The sequence below is a fragment of the Mustela erminea genome, chromosome 4 (assembly GCF_009829155.1).
Source record: "Mustela erminea isolate mMusErm1 chromosome 4, mMusErm1.Pri, whole genome shotgun sequence".
NCBI classification, from domain to species: Eukaryota; Metazoa; Chordata; class Mammalia; order Carnivora; family Mustelidae; genus Mustela; species Mustela erminea.
The window spans coordinates 148,118,589-148,137,763 of NC_045617.1; the positions used below are offsets into that span (position 1 = coordinate 148,118,589).

At 44.3% G+C, this 19,175-nt stretch overlaps 1 protein-coding gene across 1 annotated transcript; it reads right to left on the reverse strand.

The window, feature by feature from the left end:
• Positions 1 to 555: 555 nt before the first annotated feature.
• H1-2 (H1.2 linker histone, cluster member) lies at positions 556 to 2,918 on the reverse strand. The gene has a single exon (XM_032338248.1). It carries the CDS (start codon positions 2,861 to 2,863, stop codon positions 2,222 to 2,224), a length of 642 nt encoding a protein of 213 aa, XP_032194139.1. The 5' UTR covers positions 2,864 to 2,918; the 3' UTR covers positions 556 to 2,221.
• Between the last annotated feature and the right edge of the window lie 16,257 nt (positions 2,919 to 19,175).

Sequence of the window (19,175 nt, forward strand, 5' to 3'; positions counted from 1 at the left end):
TAACACTGATTTCACCTGTTTTTTTTTTTTTTTCCTTTCTTTCTGTGGCTATACCCGCATTGTTCTAGAGGTTGTTTATTCACATAGGCATAGATCTCTTCCAGAACTGGGTATCTTCTTCAGTGTGCCCCTATGGGATTCTGGTCCTCTAGGAATCTCAAATCTCATAGGCTGCCATTTCAACAGTAGAAAGATGACAAAATATCTGGGAATAAAGGTAATAAGAAATATGAAGATATAGTTGGAGAAAATTTGAAACATTCTCCACAGGTACAAAATATTTGGAAAAAAAAGAGGGGGAATAAAATGTTCTTGAATAGGAAAAATTCATCATCTCCCCAAATTAATTTGTAAATTTAACATCATCCCAAAGAAATTACTGATAGGGTTTTGAGGGTTTTTTATGCATAGTGGAGGAGTGGAGAGGTGGGAGGAAGGAAGCATCTTGTATTACATTTGGAAAAATGAAATTAACAAAAACTAGAATAACCAGGAAATTCTGAGAAAGAGCAAGGACGGGATGAGCTCTATCAGCTATTAGTCACAACATCTCAGTTTATTAAACATTCAACTTTTATTTTAATACCTACTATAGGCCATGTATTCTCAGCATTGAAAATAGTCCTGTGAGCAATATTTAGTGTGATCACACTTGAGGAATGACAGAGACCAAAGGAACAAAGTAGAAAACCAAGAATTATTCCACCTACCCAGGGAATTTAGCCTATGATAAAGGTGGCATCTTAAAATGAGGGTGGGGCAGGAAGGGGACAGGGGGAAGACACGGAAGGATTGTATACATTTATTAAACCTTACAACGAAATACAGAGGGGTCCATGGTTTTAAATGTGAAACTAACAGCACAAAAATTACTTCGTGTAATTTATGGAAAATTGTCTTCGTGTGTGCGCGCGCGCTGCGCCCTGAAAGTGGAGGAGGTCGTTCTACTCTTGACAACGGACACTAAAGTGTCCCCATTCCGTGGGAGGGTAGGGAGGAAACCCGTGATCGCTGCCAGTAATGCGGGAACGAATCTAGATTAATTAACCGCTAGTTCCGTCATCGTGGCAACGGACGAAAACTGAGCAGCGGGTCCCAGAAGCCCGAGTTCCTGGAACGTAAGAAAATCCGTGTTCACCAAAATAGAAGCAGGACTAGGACTCTGTCCGGAAGAAACGCCATGAATATCAAGGAACCGCAGATAACACCGTGAATACAGACGAAAGCCCTTCGTTAGGCATCACCCCCCGCCCACGCACACGTTTCCAAACAGTTTACCCATATTTTGTTCCTGGCGTCGAAACTGTTGGACTTGGGACCGCCGCACAGAAATGATTTAAAACGTCTCCGGCTTTCAGATGTTGACGTCTGCCTAAAATGAGGCTCGGGACCCGCTGCCAGACAAAATGGCCGACGAAAAGCGGTTTCTGATGCCCTGAAATCCATCACACCTGTGTCCAAAGGCACGCGAGGCGAGGCGCGGGAGGGCGCGGGTGGGGCCGTGCGCCCGGGCAGGGCCGCCGCCGCCTCTGCGCGCGGTCCCGGCGAGGTACCTGGGGGCCGCGGCGCACCGGCTTGCACAGCGGAGCGCTGGACGCAGGCGCCTGCGCCCTCTCCTCCCGGGCCGGGGACTGCCCCCGGACACCCCAACTTCACTTTCCCAAACACGGTAAGTGTCTAAAATCCATACCTGTTTATCAACCGCAAAGGCCCAGTTCAACCCGCCCGAAACAAAAGACAGACTACACCCGAGGCCGGACGCCACCCAATGAAACACGCGACGAAGACCACGGGCTGGAGGAGTGGGCCAACCCGCGAGCAGGGCGGGACTTTTAAATGACTTTCCAACCCAATCGGGGTATTCCTGAAGACAAACTGGCTGGCTTGATTTGTGGTTGTTTTCGATGTACCCGGCGCGGGGCGGGGCTCCGGACGAGTGCGCGCCTCGGGACAGCGCTTCCGCACCGCCGCGGGAGAGGCCACCGGGGCACCGCAGGGCAGGGGACAAGCCCCACGGCCGCGCCGAGACCTCCTCCCCCGCCCTTCTCGGGTTAGCGTTAAGGCCTAGGTTACCAACCACACCCCCGCAGCCCTTATCTTAGAGCTGAAAGTTCAAGGAGAAAAGGGAATAGGATGCGCAGAGAATGCCCAGCTCTTTCTCGGAGATGGTGGTGGCTCTGAAAAGAGCCTTTTTGGGTTTCAGAAGCAGACGTCCAACAACCTATTTCTTTTTGGGCGCAGCCTTCTTGGGCTTGGCAACCTTGGGCTTGGCAGTCTTGGGCTTCACGGCCTTGGCTGTGCTCTTGGCCGCCTTCTTGGGCTTGGCAGCCTTGGCCTTCTTCGGACTCTTGGCCACTTTCTTGGCGACAGCCGCCGCCGCGGGCTTCTTCGCCTTCTTGGGGGTCTTCTTGGCGCTCTTCTTGGGGGCGCTGGCCCCCGCAGCCTTCTTGGGCTTCTTGGCCGCCCCGGCAGCCTTCTTGGGCTTGGCCGCGCCCGCCTTCTTGGCCTTGGGCTTGGCCTCGCCGGAGGCCGCCTTCTTGTTGAGCTTGAAGGAGCCCGAGGCGCCGGTGCCCTTGGTCTGCACCAGGGTGCCCTTGCTCACCAGGCTCTTGAGGCCCAGCTTGATGCGGCTGTTGTTCTTCTCCACGTCGTAGCCCGCGGCCGCCAGCGCCTTCTTGAGCGCCGCCAGGGACACGCCGCTGCGCTCTTTGGACGCGGCGACGGCCTTGATGATCAGCTCCGACACCGGGGGGCCAGACGCCTTGCGGCGCGCCCCTGCGGGCTTTTTGGCCGCCTTCTTCTTCACCGGGGTCTTCTCCACCGGGGGGGCGGCGGCGGGAGCGGCTGGAGCGGTCTCCGACATGTTGAGGCTGTAGGACTGGGTACAAGTGGCAGAGCGCCGTGGGTGCGCCGCGGCCGGGCCGCCGTATATATAGAGCGCAGGCGCGCGCTGATTGGTGCTCCGCTCGCCCGCCTGGCTGGCAGCTCCGAGCCGCCGCCGTGCGCCCAAGTTGTGTTTGTTCCACTTCACAAAAGGGGGAAAATGTTAAAATACCCCGCACCAAATCTCCCGACTTTGGTCGAGAAAGGATCCGAGAAGCCTCAGGCTTCGTGCTCTCCATTTATTTTTTCCGCAAGCCCAAAGACAACGCGTCCAGGCGCCCCCAACTCCCCCAACTCCCAGGGAAGTCCAGGACGGTCGGAGACCACTTTCTGTTTTTCTTCTAAATTACCTGTTCGCTCCTTTGCGCCTGAAAGTTCTTTTTCTCAGGAGTGCTTGGACACATGCTGCCCTTCTTTGGGATGCAAAAACGAAATGGTTTCCACCTAAGTTTTCACGATAATTCTGTTTCTTCGCAAGGGAAGTAACACAGGTCCTCTGTGAGTTCTGCGCCCAGACCCACAAGAACCATGGACTGGGACAAGGATTCCCGGGCCAGTCCAAAGCAGTTACGGCTGGAAGAAAGGGGCTCCAGAAACCTTGGGGGCTGCCCTGGGTCGTGGAGGGTTAGAGACTTAAATCTTAGACTTGAAGACATTGAAATTCTTTTTCAAATCCGTCTTTTCACAGATGGGGGCGGGGCACTCTTCACTTCTCCAAGGGCGAGAACTTGGGCAGTTTTTCAAAAGGTCTCAGGTTCCCCTCTGGGTTGTGCAAGGCAGGGGGTCTGACCCTCAAGAATAGGGATAATGAGGGAAGAAGGGAGACCCCCTAAGCTTGAAAAAAATATATATATATATATAGATATATATATATCTACATATATATCTCCTCAATATACTTGGCAGCCATAAACATTGAGATGATCTGTTTTCAAATAAAACCAGCATTTATTATTTTTATATGCTCCAGTAAAAGGATGAATTTTAGCCCATGAAAATTCTGGGTTACTTCCAGTAACAATAACTGAAGACATGTTATGCTATAGAAGGACACTCTGTAGCTAGGAATTCAAAGATCTGGATGACTTTCATGTGGTACACTTTTATCAGGTGAACTATAGATCTGAAGTTGAGCAAAACAGATGGCAAAATTTTAAATAGAAACAGGAAAAGTACTGGAACATATAAATTATTACACCATTTTTTGTTGTTGATAAGAACACCTCTTCTAGCCCCTTCTGAAGCAGGTCTTACATATTCTGTTCTCAAGTTTGCTTTACTTCTTTAAGGTTTGTTATTTCACATTTCAGCCTTTGGTCGCCAGCAGTTGCAATTTTTTCTTGAGCTGAATAAAGTTACTAATCAAGAATTTAATAGAATTATGTATTTGTATTTAGGGGCAAAGGAAGTATTACAACTTACCAGAAATTCTCATTCAAATATACAGCGAATGAAAATATGTTTTGAAGATGTTTGCCTTAGATTGTGATCAAGAAGTACAAACTAAGTTCAGTGATGAATAAAAAATGAGGCATCTTTTAGACTAAGGATAACTCCAGGGTTTTATTGAACAACATTAGTTCAACATTTGGAAATTGTGTCTAGTACTGATCATGTCCTCTGGGAATTAACAGCTTAATAAGATTAGTGATGGATGAATTACCAGCCATAGAAAACTACTTTAGACCTGCCATCCCTCACTGTGACTCTGGGTATAGAATTGTAAGAAGTTATTGAAAGTGTTTGAACAACTAAAGTACTTTTATCACATAATATACTTTGGTAACAAAATAACAAAACAAAATAAGAACATGCCACTTTGCTCTGATTCTCTGTGCAATGAGACCCCCCCCCAACAACTTCCCAACCCCACCACCACCGCACCCTGGCCCCCCACAGCATCTGAAATTCAGTTATGTGCGCTTAACCACCAGGAAAACAGCAGTGGAAAGTCTTGATTGTCAGGTCACTGGACTTCCCATCCTGGTTTATAAGTCAGCAACGTGTCAGTTTGATTACTGTGATTCAGTTCTCTAATACGATCACTCAGGTTGAATCAATCAAAACACATCTCCCTACATTCAAATCTGATATCCAGATCTCAAGTCATTAGGACAGCAGCCTCTCAGTCTTGTTTGCAACCTCCTGGCTGCATCCAATAGGCCAGAAGGCAGAGAAACAACTAACCCGCCTCCAGATCCCTGTAACTTATGTTGAGAAAAGGTATCCAAAACTTAAAATCAAGGGAAAACTATTTCTTTCTGTCCTTCTGAGCTGTATTAGAAAATTGTCTGGGTTCATTTCTGGGTCATTTGATGCTCTAAGGCAATGTTCTACAATAAAACAATGTGAGTCACATGTGTAATTTTAAGTTTTCTGGTAGTCCCATTGACAAACATAAAAAGAAACAAGTGAATTTCATTTTAATAATGTATTCTACTTCACTCAGTCTATCCAAACGCTGACCATTTCAACATGTAATCAATATTTTAAAAAATAAGGTAATTTATGTTCCTTTTCTTTTAATCAAATGGCAAGTCTGTCAAATCTAGTGTATTTTACATTTGTAGAACATTCCATTTCAGACTAGCCACCAGTCACTAGTGGCCACATGTGGCACTAGTTATCATTCTGGATGGCTCGGCTTTCAAGAAGATAAGTGACTTCATATTTACTCTTTGATTAGGTCCAGAGTATGTGAAATTAGGCATTCACTTGTAGAAGATTGATAAGTTAGCAAGGGTTTTGCCCAGTTGAGAGGTAAGTGAACTCTTTCCAGTAGAAAAGATAACCTTAAAAGTAATCATTGCATTTTTTTCTTTTTCTGCCTGAATATATATTTCATTTTCCTGTATCCTGCCTTGACCTAACGTTGTCATCCTGCTTGCTTCCTTGTTAATGACTTTTATCATTATTTGATCCATGCACAAGCCTGCTGTAAACAGTACTTGTAGGAGACATGTGGGTTTTGTGTGTGGGATTTTTTTCTTTTTAATATTTTATTTATTTATTTATTTGTCAGAGAGAGAGAGAGAGCACAAACAAGGGGAATGGCAGGGAGAAGGAGAAAGACTCCCTGCCGAGCAGGGAGCCCCACACTGGGCTCCATCCCAGGACCCAGGATCATGACCTGAGCAGAAGGCAGATGTTTAACTGACTGAGCCTCCCAGGTGCCCAGGAGACGCATGTTTTTAACTTTTTGAAGATTATACTTTGCCACTTTGTTAGTTGTTTTGTTCTAAGTGCTCCAAATCAGAATCTTTAGAAACCATTCTAAAAATGAGAAGGTGTAAAACTTTTTGGCCCTCGACTTTAAAGTAACCTTAGATCTGGTAGGTGTGTCATGGAGTCTCGTGCTTTGAAATAAGATTGGCGAAGCCTGTGAGCAACAGAAAGCCTACTAAAATTAGCTCCAAGGGAGAATTCAGGTCAAGGGTGTGGTCCTCCTACTCAAATCGGTGGCCTCAAGGTAACCAACAATAAGCCAACGACACAAATATCACAATGCAATGAATTGTGTATTCTTGTATTTACACACATTCTGAAAAGTATGAATTGGCTAATTTTCTTTCGTGTTTGTCAGGTCTGGAAAGCTGGTGAGCAAAATTAAATGTGCAGAGCCGAATGTCACGTCCAAAAGGCAGTAATGGCCACAGGACAAAGCGTGTGGGGGAGAGAGCCTTGAGCATCGTGAAATACACAAGGACGATGAGAGGAGTTGCTGGAGCAGGTGTAGGCATCAGCCTTCCACCATGCCAGAGTAGGGTTCTGTCTGCTTCCGAAAGTAGCTAACCCCGTGCTCGTGAACCTTGTTACAGGTTCCCACTGGGAGCGATTCAAACCTGCTTCTTCCTGACTCACTAACTGATGAGGTTAATAACAGTAGCCTGTCCACTAGCCTCCTTGCTTGAGGGTACATGGCTAGTGCTTTGCTCCATTGTGAGGCTGACGATACAGGGCAGCCTGAGAAAAAGTGTACAGGGAAGAGCTTCAGGAGATTTGCAGCCTAAAGAAGATTGTAGGCGCACTGACTGTTTCAGCCCCAGGAACCATCCTGACAAATAACCCAGTCTCTGCAGGCAAACGACCAACAATTACGCAATCAGACCTGAGCCAAAATGTTTCCTGCAGCACAGCCTGTGGGCACCTTAAGGGCGGAGACCACTGCTTCTGTATGTTTAGTCCCTGACACATCCTTAAAAGACATTGGGGAAACAGAGAACATAATGGTACAGCACAGAATAGGAGCTTAATAATACATAGAGAATATCACCAGGGGAGTAATACATTCCAAAACGTATTTAGCTAACATTCTGGAATTGCAGCTAGAACCACATAAGTGACACGAGAAGCTAGGTCATCCAGAGCCCCCTTATTCTTTAAGCTTGTCTTCAAATGACTTTAAACTGTCTCAAAAGTCAAACCTACCCTCAGAAGAAAAGGATTTATCAATAGTGAGAATATATACATTTTTATAGCTTCCCAGTCAAGGCCTGTAATAAAGGTGATTATAATTCATATGTTGCAGACATATTTTAGGCGGTAGCCTTAATCGGAGTAAGCATAGAGCCTTACCCTGTGGCTATTTTGGAGGAAACGTGGACATACAAGTTTTGATAGATTTTTGTTAAGATGTATTACCAGTTTTTTATTAAGAGCCCATCACGACGCCATGCATGAGCTCTGCACACAAAGGGCACCTGTTAAGCAAAAGATACCAGATGAGATCATAAAAACAAACATCAGCCCAGCAAAGTGCCTCCTCTCAAGGAATTCTATAACTGGGGTGACAGACACAGACAGGGTAATTATCATACTGGGCGATAAGTCTCATCGGAAAGACCCAAACCACGGAGAGAACAGAAGAATAAAAGAATTAAAATGTTCATGTGCTGGTTACACCTTTGCCTTCAAGTCCTTACCAATCCAGTTGGGAAAATAAGATGTCCAAGTTCAGCCTAGGGCCGTGGTTCTCAAACTTCTAGATTTTAGGACCCCTTTACACTTCAGTAGGGCCCCCCAAAATTTCATTAATGCAGGTTACTCTTGTAGGCATATTAACTACTTTAGAAATTAAAACCGAGTGTTAAATTAATTTAATAATGTATATCTATATTGACTTGGCAGTTTTCATTAAGCACAAGATTGTTTATAAATATATATAATTAACATATAACATATCACATATTCACTTATATTGCATATTATAGATTTGTATGTATAATGTGTAGTATAGAATATCATATATATTATTATAGAACATTATATTTTATGTATTATATATTGCATATATAAATGATGAAGGTCAACTCAAAAAACCTTCCGCATTCCCTAGCCAGTTGGAAACCCTGCCAGCCCCAGGCTAACCCAAAAGTTGTCAGGCTGCTTGCAGGCAGAGAACACAGCTGAGCTCATCGTGCAAAAGAGTGGAAAGATAGCTGTTTCAGAGCAAAAACATTGTTTCCAGTCCCAATTCTTCCATGCAGCAACAGGGTGACTCTGCTAAGTCTCAGACTTTCCACTTCAATTTCCTCCTCTGGGCCAGGAGACTAGCCCCCCCACCCCCCAGGAATATAGTGAGAATTAAATTAGATCACATGCATACAGTTCCTGAGACGGGGCTGAACACACAGTTGCCTCTGACTTGAGGTTTCTTTCCATGAGATCCATCCACCGTGGGATTCTGCTGTTTCGGAGTGACCCCGAGAATTGGTACCCTCCTTAATTTGGGAGAGGGTGATAAAAAACCATCAAACAAGCTTGTTCACTCTTTCCAGTTATGTATGTTGCTCCTGGAAGCCTCTGAAAGGTAACATGACTGGGTGTTAACTCAAGGAAGATTTTGATGAGAAATTCTAACAGGAGATGAAGCCAGACCATCGGAGAAGGGAGTTGAGTGTGGGTGTGTACACTTGAATGTAATTGTTTGTGTGTGTGTAATATATACTATATAGTATATATATGTGTGAGCATATAACCCAGAACCATCACTGTCACTCAGCATCTCCCCCCTCGTTGCTGTTCCTGGAGCTCACTCCTTGCCTAAAACACCACGGGAAGAGATGACGTCACTCACATAGTCACCCAGTCCTCACCTGCTGCATCTCAGGTGCGCGGGCACTTTCAATGGCAGCTACGGCTGTCAGGGAGAACTGTGTGTAGCCGATACATAAGAGGGACCCAGTAATTCCATCACCCTGCATTTTTTACTACTAAACTCACCAAACCCGCTTAAGTTCACAGAAATCCTTGTTGGGACCAAATTCTTATTACATCAGATTCATCAATTACCAAATTCTTATTACCTACGGATTTGTAGCTATGCTTCAGTTAATACATAGACTTCTCATACTTTTCATGGTTAATAGTAGTGGCATTTATATTTCCTCTTTTCTAAAATAATTCAAGAAAAATACAGAGGTGGCATAGTATATTTATCTAAATGACTGCCTCAGAGGCCGGAATGCCTGGGTTCAAGTTCAACTTTACCATTGGACAAGTTAATTAATTTTTCTATATTTCACTCTTCTCATCTATAAATGTCAATAATACCACCTGATTCATAGGTGGTTATATACATTTACGAGTTAATATTATGTAGTACCATATTATAAGAACAAAATTTTGATATACATATTAAATAAAAATAACTTTTAAAAGCACACGCACGTATGCTATTATAACCACAACACAGCAGAATCGTGCCCCTGTTGGTTTAAGAGTGTCGATAATACTAATAAGGACAACAGGTAACTGAACATTCTGTATGGACCAGGAATTATATGCACTATTTTCGTTCTGTCTTCACCACCGTCCTATACATCCTTAACATCCATTATCATATCATCAGTAAGAAAACGGAGATTGAGAATTTAAGATTTCTTCCGGGGTAAGCCGTACAGTCAGGTCCCCAACACTCGCGCACACACACAAATACAGATTAAACTACAGTCGAAGATAAGGCTTGCTTTTTAATCTATAAAGCGCATAAATTAAAATACACCCCAACTATTACTTACTAGCATGTTTAGTGAGTTTTAGGTAAAAGGCCTTTTCACACCCGCCAAGTGCATCCCCTTTGGACCTCTCACCTTCCCGGCAGAAGCAAGTTTACAATACATCGTGCTGTTGGTCCTGGTTGACACTAGGTGGCGCTCCGAACCAACCAACGCTTATCTAGAGGCGGGTAAACTCCGATTTCTCCAGGCCTTTCTCTGAATAATTATTAACGTCTCATTATACACTTCACAGTTTTCTTTTCCCATCTGGTGAACAGAAATGACTATCCCCATTTGGCAGATGGTGATCCGGGGGTCCCTGGGAAGCCCTAAGGCTGCAGGAAGTCCACAGGCAGGAAAGAATGCGAGAGGAACAAAGCGACTGGACGCTTGTCTAAGTGGTGCAGAGAAATCACGCTGGATAATTCCTTCATTTCACGAAGAACTCAGCAGCCCCTTAGAGAAGACCCGCACTGTGCTGGGTTCGGAAATAAGAAAGTGAGGACAGGCTCTCCTCCTGATGATGGAAAGGTCTGCAGGAGGGGAAACCAGGGAAAAGGCCACACCGGTTTGTTCAGAGACGTCAGAGGGGCCTGAAGGAGGGGAACAGTCGGTTTTCGCAGGGGGAGGAGGTTAAGCCTCGAATCTTGTAAGGGCAACTTTTTCAATACTAAATTCCTTCTTTTCCTTCTCAAAGTGCCATGACCACACAGAGGAGGAGGAAAGCCTTGGACAGAGATGAGCACTGGAAGGGGCTCCTCTACTGCTGAGTAGGGAAAGAATTCTGAGATTCCTGGGTGAGTGTATCAGTTACGGCCATGACGATAGTCCTAACAAGAGTAATAATAAATGTATTAAGCACCGTGTATTGAAAGGGAAAGTGTACGTTTATCAAGTCCCGCAAAAGAGGCCCCTGAGATGCAGAACGTTAATTCATGGATTTCAAAACACCCGATTGCTAACGAGTAACTTTAAAGAGTTTTAGATAAAGAATTGACTATAAAGGTTATGTACTTAACCTTTGAAGAGTCCAGGGCTAGTCGAGTGGTTGAAGGATAACAGTGTAATACACAGGTTGGCTTGGACCTCAACCCTTTCCTGCCCAGACGAGTTTTGGAGGCAGGATGCTGTTTGCACGACTGGACACTGGATGGCGCTCCACACTAACACGACCCGCGGCGGGACTGCGGCCTCTAGGGGTGCCTGGACAGTCATAGATCATTAACCTTGGGTTGACATTGTACTACCCAGATTTCAAATCTCCTTCATACAGTCTACTGACGGACAGAAATGATTATTACTTACAAGTGACGATGAGAGCATTGAGAAGCAGTGAGACTGGAGTTTGGGCCCAGACCACTTGAGAAAGTAGGGAGGCCCGCTGCAAGGACCTTTGGGGTCAGTACTCGTCATAAAAGTACTCGTCTGGACAAGAAGCCCGCGCGGCTCGATCCACTCACTCCCCCACACAGTGACTAAGGAGGAGAAACCCAGATGACTAGGCTCGCACTGCCTACAGTTTAGAATAAAGAAGAAAACACGAGGGAAGAGAAATGGGCAAGAGCGCAGAACGAAGGCGCAGGGAGGGACAGGCCTGGAAATAATCTCGGAGACGCCACCACACCTGGGTCTTCAACGGGAGCAGCAAATTAAGCATAACAAGCCCAGAGACCTGGAGAGACTGCACATGCTTTATCCTTAAAAAAAAAAACTATTATTGTTTTACAGTGAGAAAACCACACAATAGGCAATCTGTAAGAGGGTATTGACCTGTCATCTGATAGGAAGTGACGTCCTCAGGTCAGCAATGTCATTGACAATATTATTGTTATGGTATTATATAAAAATATTATATATTTATACATATAAATATATTATATATAAATTTATATATAATATATAAAATATTATATATTTATATAAAATATTATTTTAGAATATATAATATGTAGTATTTATTATATAATATTATATTAGAATATATAATAGTATATTACATAATATATATTTTAGAATATATCCTCCTCATCATCATAGCTCAGCCTGATTATATACCAGACACTATACTGAGGGATTCATTTATCAATTCGCTTTTTACAAAATTTAATTCTTTAATTACAAAATTTAATTCTAAATACCATTTTATGAAATAGCTATTGCTATCAACTCTACAAATGAGAAAATTGAGACCTAGAGAGTTGAAGGGGCCTTGCAATATAACTTTGCCTTGAAGACTGATTATAATTCACGTGCCTTTAAAGCACACTCCAGTGCTCATCAGAAATGATACACGATAGAGAAGTTTACAAAAACTCGGGTTATACCAAAGTGAACAAGTCTAGATTCGGCTGCTTTTCTCATCAGTCATGAAAAAAAGGTATGGACAGTTTCCATAGGAAGATATTAAATATGAAGGACACTTCCTCCCTCAAAGTTTCTGGGGCTGCCAAGGGAGCTGAAAGATAACAATTAACAGCACTAGTCACTGCGCTGACCGCCAACTCTTCTTAGCTGAACTAGACCTTTACACCGTGGTCTGTCGTTAGCTGCAGTGGCACTCTAAACCAAAATGTATTGCATACAGTTCATCCCTAATCCCCTGGGTAATTATTACCTTCCACTGGTGTCCCTATCTGTTAATAACTGTAGGGGGTCGTTCATGTAAAGAATCGATTGGCGATTAGAAAATTATTATCCACATTTAACAGGTGAACAGACTGACGTTCAGATGGGCTCAACTGAGGCCATCCAGTAGCACAAGAGAAATAGCAGTAAACAGTCGAGTAAAAGGCCGGGAGTAAGCAACCAGGTCTTTGGACGGAAGTTAGATAACGTTTGCACTAAGAAATGGAATTGTCATTCGAGCTGTGGACCTTTACACCTTCACCTCTTCCCCTCCTGGTTACAGATGCAGCGAACTCCAGGGCCCTGCTCTTTGGTATATCTTTTCAATCTGACTATAAACTCCTTGACAAAGGGTGAGATATTTTTGAAAATGCAATGAGATCATATATACAGGAGGTTCATACACGGTTCCTAGCAAATAGAGTTCATCTTACCATTATTACACTGCATTATTTGTTTTAAAGATTTTATTTATTTCTTTGAGAGAGGGAGAAAGCAAGAGCAGAGGGGAGGGCCAAGGGAGAGGGAGAAGCGGTCTCACCGTTGAGCAGGGAGCCTGAGGTGGGACTCGATCCCAGGACCGCGTGATCGTGACCTGAGCTGAAGGCAGACGCTTAACCGACTGAGCCCCTCAGGCGCCCCAACACTGCATTATTTTTTTACTGAAAGGAACCAGCTGGCAGTTAACCACGCTGCTGGACACACGTCAGTCTCTGCTCCTTCTCTAAGCCCCACTCTTTTACGGTAAAAGATTTTACAAAGAAGGCATAAACACTCAAAGATGAAGAGCATGGGAGACAAAGCAACCCAATGAGAGAGGTCAACGGAATTTTGGAAGCTGGAGAGCAGATGGGTGAACGTCTTGCCAGACCAGAGAAAGCTACACTCAGCACCGGCAAGGGGATAAAACCAATAAGAAACACATAAATTCCCCACCGCAGAAGCCAAAAAGATGTAAGTCTCTGAGACACCAGGTGTCTCTGAGGTCAGGGTTGTGAGCGGGACTGGAAATGGATAGATTGGTTAGAGACCTGTGGAAGAGGCACCCTGATGCCCAGATTACTGCCCCACGCTAACAGACCGGCCCGGCAGGAGACTGAGGGTTCTCCTTGGGTGATACTCACTCAGGGGGACTCTGGACTCAGATGTCTCAGTCGTAGAATATGAGGGTGCAGCAGCAAACTGAAAATAGGGTTTGGAAAGAGAATCTGCATACTCAGATTCTCCCAGCTCCTTCCCATTTTGTCTCCTAGAACACAAATACCCAAGCTTGTGTCTCCTATGATTTCTTACCTCAACCAATTTTTTGTTGAGTGTCTATGGAATGTGTAAAGCATGAGCCAGGTACTCTAAATGGTTTAGCTTATAATAGTTTGTTGCTATCACCAAGTACCACAGACTGGGAGCTCTTGTATTGTCCCACATTCTGGAGGCTAGATATCTAAAACAAGTGTGTAGAGAGGGTTGGTTCATTCCGAGGGCTGAGAAAGAAAATCTGCGGCAGGTCCCCTTTCTGGGAGCTTCAGGCATTCCTAGACTTGTAGATGACTGTCTTCTTCCCTCTATGCATGTGTATCTTGGTCCACATTTCCTGTTTTATAAGGACACCAGTCATAATGGTTTAGGGCTCACTGTAATGACCTCATTTTAACCCGAGGACCTCCATGAAGACCCTATCTCTGCCAATTTCTGTTTTTAATTTAGGTATTTAGACCATCTACATTTAAGATGATTTTTGACATGTGAGGGTTTAGGTCTGTTATGTTATTCTTTGTTTTCTGTGTTTTTCCTGTTTTTCTTTTCTTTTCTTTCTGTAAGTTATTTGAACAGGTCCTTCAAATTCCATCTCTTTTGGAAAATGGATTTATTTATAACATTTTTTTAGTTCATTGCTTTGTACAATTTTGTCAGTGGTTACTCTCAGGTCTTACAATGTATATGACTTTTCATAGTCTATTAGGATCAGGTTTTATGACCACAAGTTAATCGTGGACACATCATTTTTATCCTCTCTATTTAAAAATATTGTCTTGAGGGGCGCCTGGGTGGCTCAGTGGGTTAAGCCTCTGCCTTCGGCTCAGGTCATGATTTCAGGGTCCGATGATCGAGCCCTGCATCAGGCTCTCTGCTCAGCGTGGAGCCTGCTTCCTCCTCTCTCCCTCCCTCTCTGATTACTTGTAATCTCTGTCTATCAAATAAATAAATAAAATCTTTAAAAAAAAAAAAAAGAAGCAAAGAGAGGGTCTCGGTCAGTGACGAATCTAGTGAGAGAGGTAGTATATTAGCATATATGTATAAGTCCATGCAATGTCTTCTGGTATTCACAAGCACCGGGGGCACCGGGAGTAGAGACAGCCAGAGAAGTCTTCCCAAGTTCCGTAGTGGGTTTCAGTTGGCTTCACGGTCTGCTGTTGGACATTCATTCACTGGCTCATTTATTTACTCAATCCACACATAGTTATGGAATACTTCCACTAGGCAACAGTGCTGAACGATGTAGAACAAGGTCACTGTGTAGCAGGAGTTCAAAGGAAAGAGGAGAGAGAGAACAAACATTCTTGGCCTAGAATGTGACCATTCCTGTGGACGGAGCACGAAGGGGCAGGAAGGAGGGAGAGAAGTCAGGGGAGCAAGCAGATGGAAGGCGCCTAAATGGGCCCAAGACACATTTCCCTGCGTGAATGTATACACGAAGATAGGAAAACAAGCTTTCCTAACACATCCTGGCGTTCCTAGGAATTGATCGTCGGTTTAGACTGCCCGTTTCAGAGGAAGACGAAGAAATGGTCAGGAACCAGAGGAAATGAAATGCAGTTTCTGTTGAACCTGGCCTGGTACCTCTCTGATTCTACTGAAGTCATTTAAGGCAAGAAGTTATTCATTTCTGTGAGTTCACAGAGTTGTTCACCTCAGTGAACTTGGGCAAGGCCCTAAGTCCCTCTTTGCAAATAGAGGTTATATATCTATTAAAGATTTTACTCACTTACCTGTTACATGTAATGGTTAAATGTAAACGGTCTGAATACCTAAATTAATACCTAAATTATTTGTGAGAGAGAGCGAGGAGAGGGGCAGGCGGAAGGGCGAGGGACAAGCAGACTCCGCGCTGCGGACGGAGCCAGACCCGGGGCTCGAGCTCATGACCTTGAGAGCAAGACCTGAGCCAAAATCAAGAGCTGGACGCTTAACCAATTGAGCCACCCAGGCACCCCAGAACAACATATTCTTAAGAGGATGTTGAGAGTAAGTTTCTCCTGTATAGACAGCCCAGCGTGACCCATCGTACAGGCCTGGCATTCTGCAAGTTGCATTTCCCTTTCCTTTCTCTCCTCAGTTAATCAGGACTTGGACACTTTGAAATCACTGTTCTGGGGGTTAATTCTGAAAATGGGTTGGCAGGGCTGACTCCTTCTGAGCAAGGCGAGAGAAAAACCTGTTCCAGGTCCCTCTCCTCGCGTGTAGGCTGCTCTCAGTTACCCTCCTGTTTTCACATCCCTCCTCCGTGAACTTCTCTGGGTCAAAATCAGTTCTGTCAGATTAGGTCCCATCCTAATGGCCTTTTCTTAGTTTGATCATTTGCAAAAACTCGATGTTCAAATGAAGTTACGTACAGGTACTGGGAGTTGGGACTTCAACCATTTTAGTGGAGGACACATTTCAACCCCTAACACCTGACCATCCACAAGGGTTTCCGGGGACTGGAGGGGCTGAGGCCAGCCTACAGGTGGTTACTGGTCTCGTGGAGCAAGCTAATACTTCAGAAGGGAAGGCCCAGGGACCATCTACCTCCTACTCCTGCTCCACAGGACTGCCTTCAATATATATGACCCACCATAAGACCACTCGGCAGGAAGCAGTGGTGCAGTGCCCAGCCTATGTCTCTTCTTCTGCCATCACGCTGATATCTGTTCTCCCTAAGGGGTCAGGGAGGCCTGCACTCAGACCACAAAGCGTACCAGTGCAGCAAGAATGGAACCAGTCAGCGCTGGGTGAGTGTCCCTTGGGGAGAAGCAGCCACCTACCCCTGCCATACTGAACACTGAGGCCTGGAGGGGGCCACCATTAGCACATGAGGAAGGAGCTAGGCTGTTGGTAGACCTGGGTGGGTCTGGCATATCCCTGGAAGCAGATGGTTGGGACAAAGGACGAAATCTTACATTCTGGGGAGGGGCGAAAAGAAACCAGGAACCTCAAACAGAGCTTTCATCAGACTCCATGAACACCACTGCTCAGATGCCCATGTTAGCAAGCATTCCAGCCATGGCACCATTGGAGTTCTTTGGAAAAAGCTATTCTAATCAGGTAGGCAAGCTAAGAAGCAGCACAGTGGGGCCTGGTGTCAATCTCTGCATGGCCGGCGCCCCAGACCAGACAGCATTTATTGTCTCCATGTCCCTCCGTGCAGTGAGAGCTAACTAGACGAGGCAGAAGTCAAGCGTTTTGTGTGAGTAGAAGAGGAGACACACAGGATAGAAAACATGATGCGGAAGAACTGTTTTTTTCCCCCTACATATGAAGGAATATCTGAGATTTTGCTTTTCCACACATGAAAAAGAATGAAGTTGGACCTCAACCTCATACCACATCCAAAAAATTAACTCAAAATGAATCAAAGACATAAATGTAAAAACTAAAACTACAAATACTTAGAAGAAACCGTAGGTATAAATCTTTGTGACCTTGGATTTAGCAATGATCTCTCAGTTATGACACCCAAAGTACAAGTAACCAAAGAAAAAATACATAAGTTGCACTTCACCAACGTTAACAGTGTCTGTGCCACGAGGCACACCATCAAGACAGTAAAAAGATCACACACTGAATTGGAATTTCCAAATGGTATATCTGGTACTGGCCTTACATCTAGAATACATAAAGGACATTTATGACTCAATGAGAAAAAGCCTTTAACCCAGATTTTAAAATAACAAAGGATCTGAACAGACGTTTCTCCAAAGAAGGTTCCTAGATGGCCAATATTCAGGTAAAAAAAAAGATGTTCAGTATCACCAGTCATCAGGGAAAGGCAAATCCAAAGCGCAATGAGGCATTCCTTCTCACCGACTGGGACGACTAGCATTATGAAGATGAACCATAAGAAGTGTTGGCAAAGGTATAGAGAAATTGGGACTGTCATTCACTGCTGATGAGAGCACGAAATGGTGTATCCACTTTGGAAGACGGTCTGGCGGTTCCTCAAAAGGTTAATTAAACATAGAGTCATCATAGGACCCAGCAATTCCACCCCTAGGTCCATACCCAAAAGAAAAGAAAATGTAAGTCCACACAAAAATGGGTACACACGTGTTCAGAGCAGCATTCTTCTTAATAGACACGAAGTTGAAATAACCTAGTTTCCATCAATTGATGAAGGGAGAAATAAAATGGGGTGTGATGGAATATTATTCATCCGTGAAAAAGAAACATGAAAATATTACGCTAAATGAAAGAAGCCAGTCATGAAGAATCACATAGTCTAGGATTCCATGTGTCTAAAATGTTCAGAAGAGGTCAATCTATTGAGACAGAAAGTAGATTAGTGACAGCCTGCAGTGGGGTGGGAGGCATTGCCTAGTACTATCTAAAAGGCACAAAGTTTCTTTGTGGGGAGAATGAAAAATGTTCTAGAACTGTGTTAATAATCACATGCCTTTGTAAAATTGTGAAAATTCACTGAATTTTACACCTGAAGTGGAGGAATTGTACGGTATGTGAATTAAATTTCAATAATCAAGCTGTTACCAAGAAAAAATATATTACAATCATTCAACCCCAATGGATTCATCCACTGTATTCATCATTTTTCCGGTTGCATATCATATCCCCCTGCAGTTAGGCCCCAGTTTCCAAGTCTGATTTATTTTTCTTAGGTGGCCAAAATTGGCATACATGCTTAAAAAGGTATTGCTCACTGGATTTATTAGGTATTTAAAGGTTTTTAGGAAAATCAGATGTATTAAATTTGGTAATATGTTTTGAAATATCTAAAGCAGTAGTTCCCAAACTTTGGGTGTGTGGGGTGGGGGTGGAGGAGGGGTTAAAATTCCAATCCCCAGGTAACACCGCAGGCACACCAATTAAATCAGTAGCTGAAGTAAAAACAGGGCATCAATAAGTTTAATGATTTTCTAGGTGATCTCAATGTGTTGTAAAGTTTGGGAAAAGATGTTATACTAGGTTCTAATTTATTAAACTTACGATTTCATTGTTTCTAATGTGGGAATAAAATGAAAATTTTACACAAAAGCCGTATTTTTAAGTTGAATAAACAGGATTGGCAAGATGAACTTAAGATAAAAATGCTGAAAATGTATCGCTGAATTTTTAAATTCCTATTTAAGTATCGGATATCAGAAATAAGGCTGTTTCGGTCGGAACACTGGTAAGCATACTCCCCCATCAGCAACGTCCCCGAAGGCCTGGAAACCCCCCAGGGACAGCTGGGTCACAGTGTTTCACAAGCCGGTGCTCTGGGCCGCAGCAGAGTTCAAGTTCAGGAGCCGCGTTTCTTCTCAGCCGCGGCCCCGGAAAAGGATCGCACCGGCCAGGAAGTTTTGTCTGGTATCCCCGCAGCCCGGGCAGCGACTCCAGGGTGACTTGCTGGCCATGCCCGCGTCGCCGCCGCTCGGAGGCGGGTGAAGCTCCGGGACGCGCCGAGCCGGAGAGACG

Bases quoted from the DNA above. Each gene is read 5' to 3' on its own strand.
- H1-2 (XM_032338248.1), bottom strand. From the start codon at position 2,863: ATGTCGGAGACCGCTCCAGCCGCTCCCGCCGCCGCCCCCCCGGTGGAG.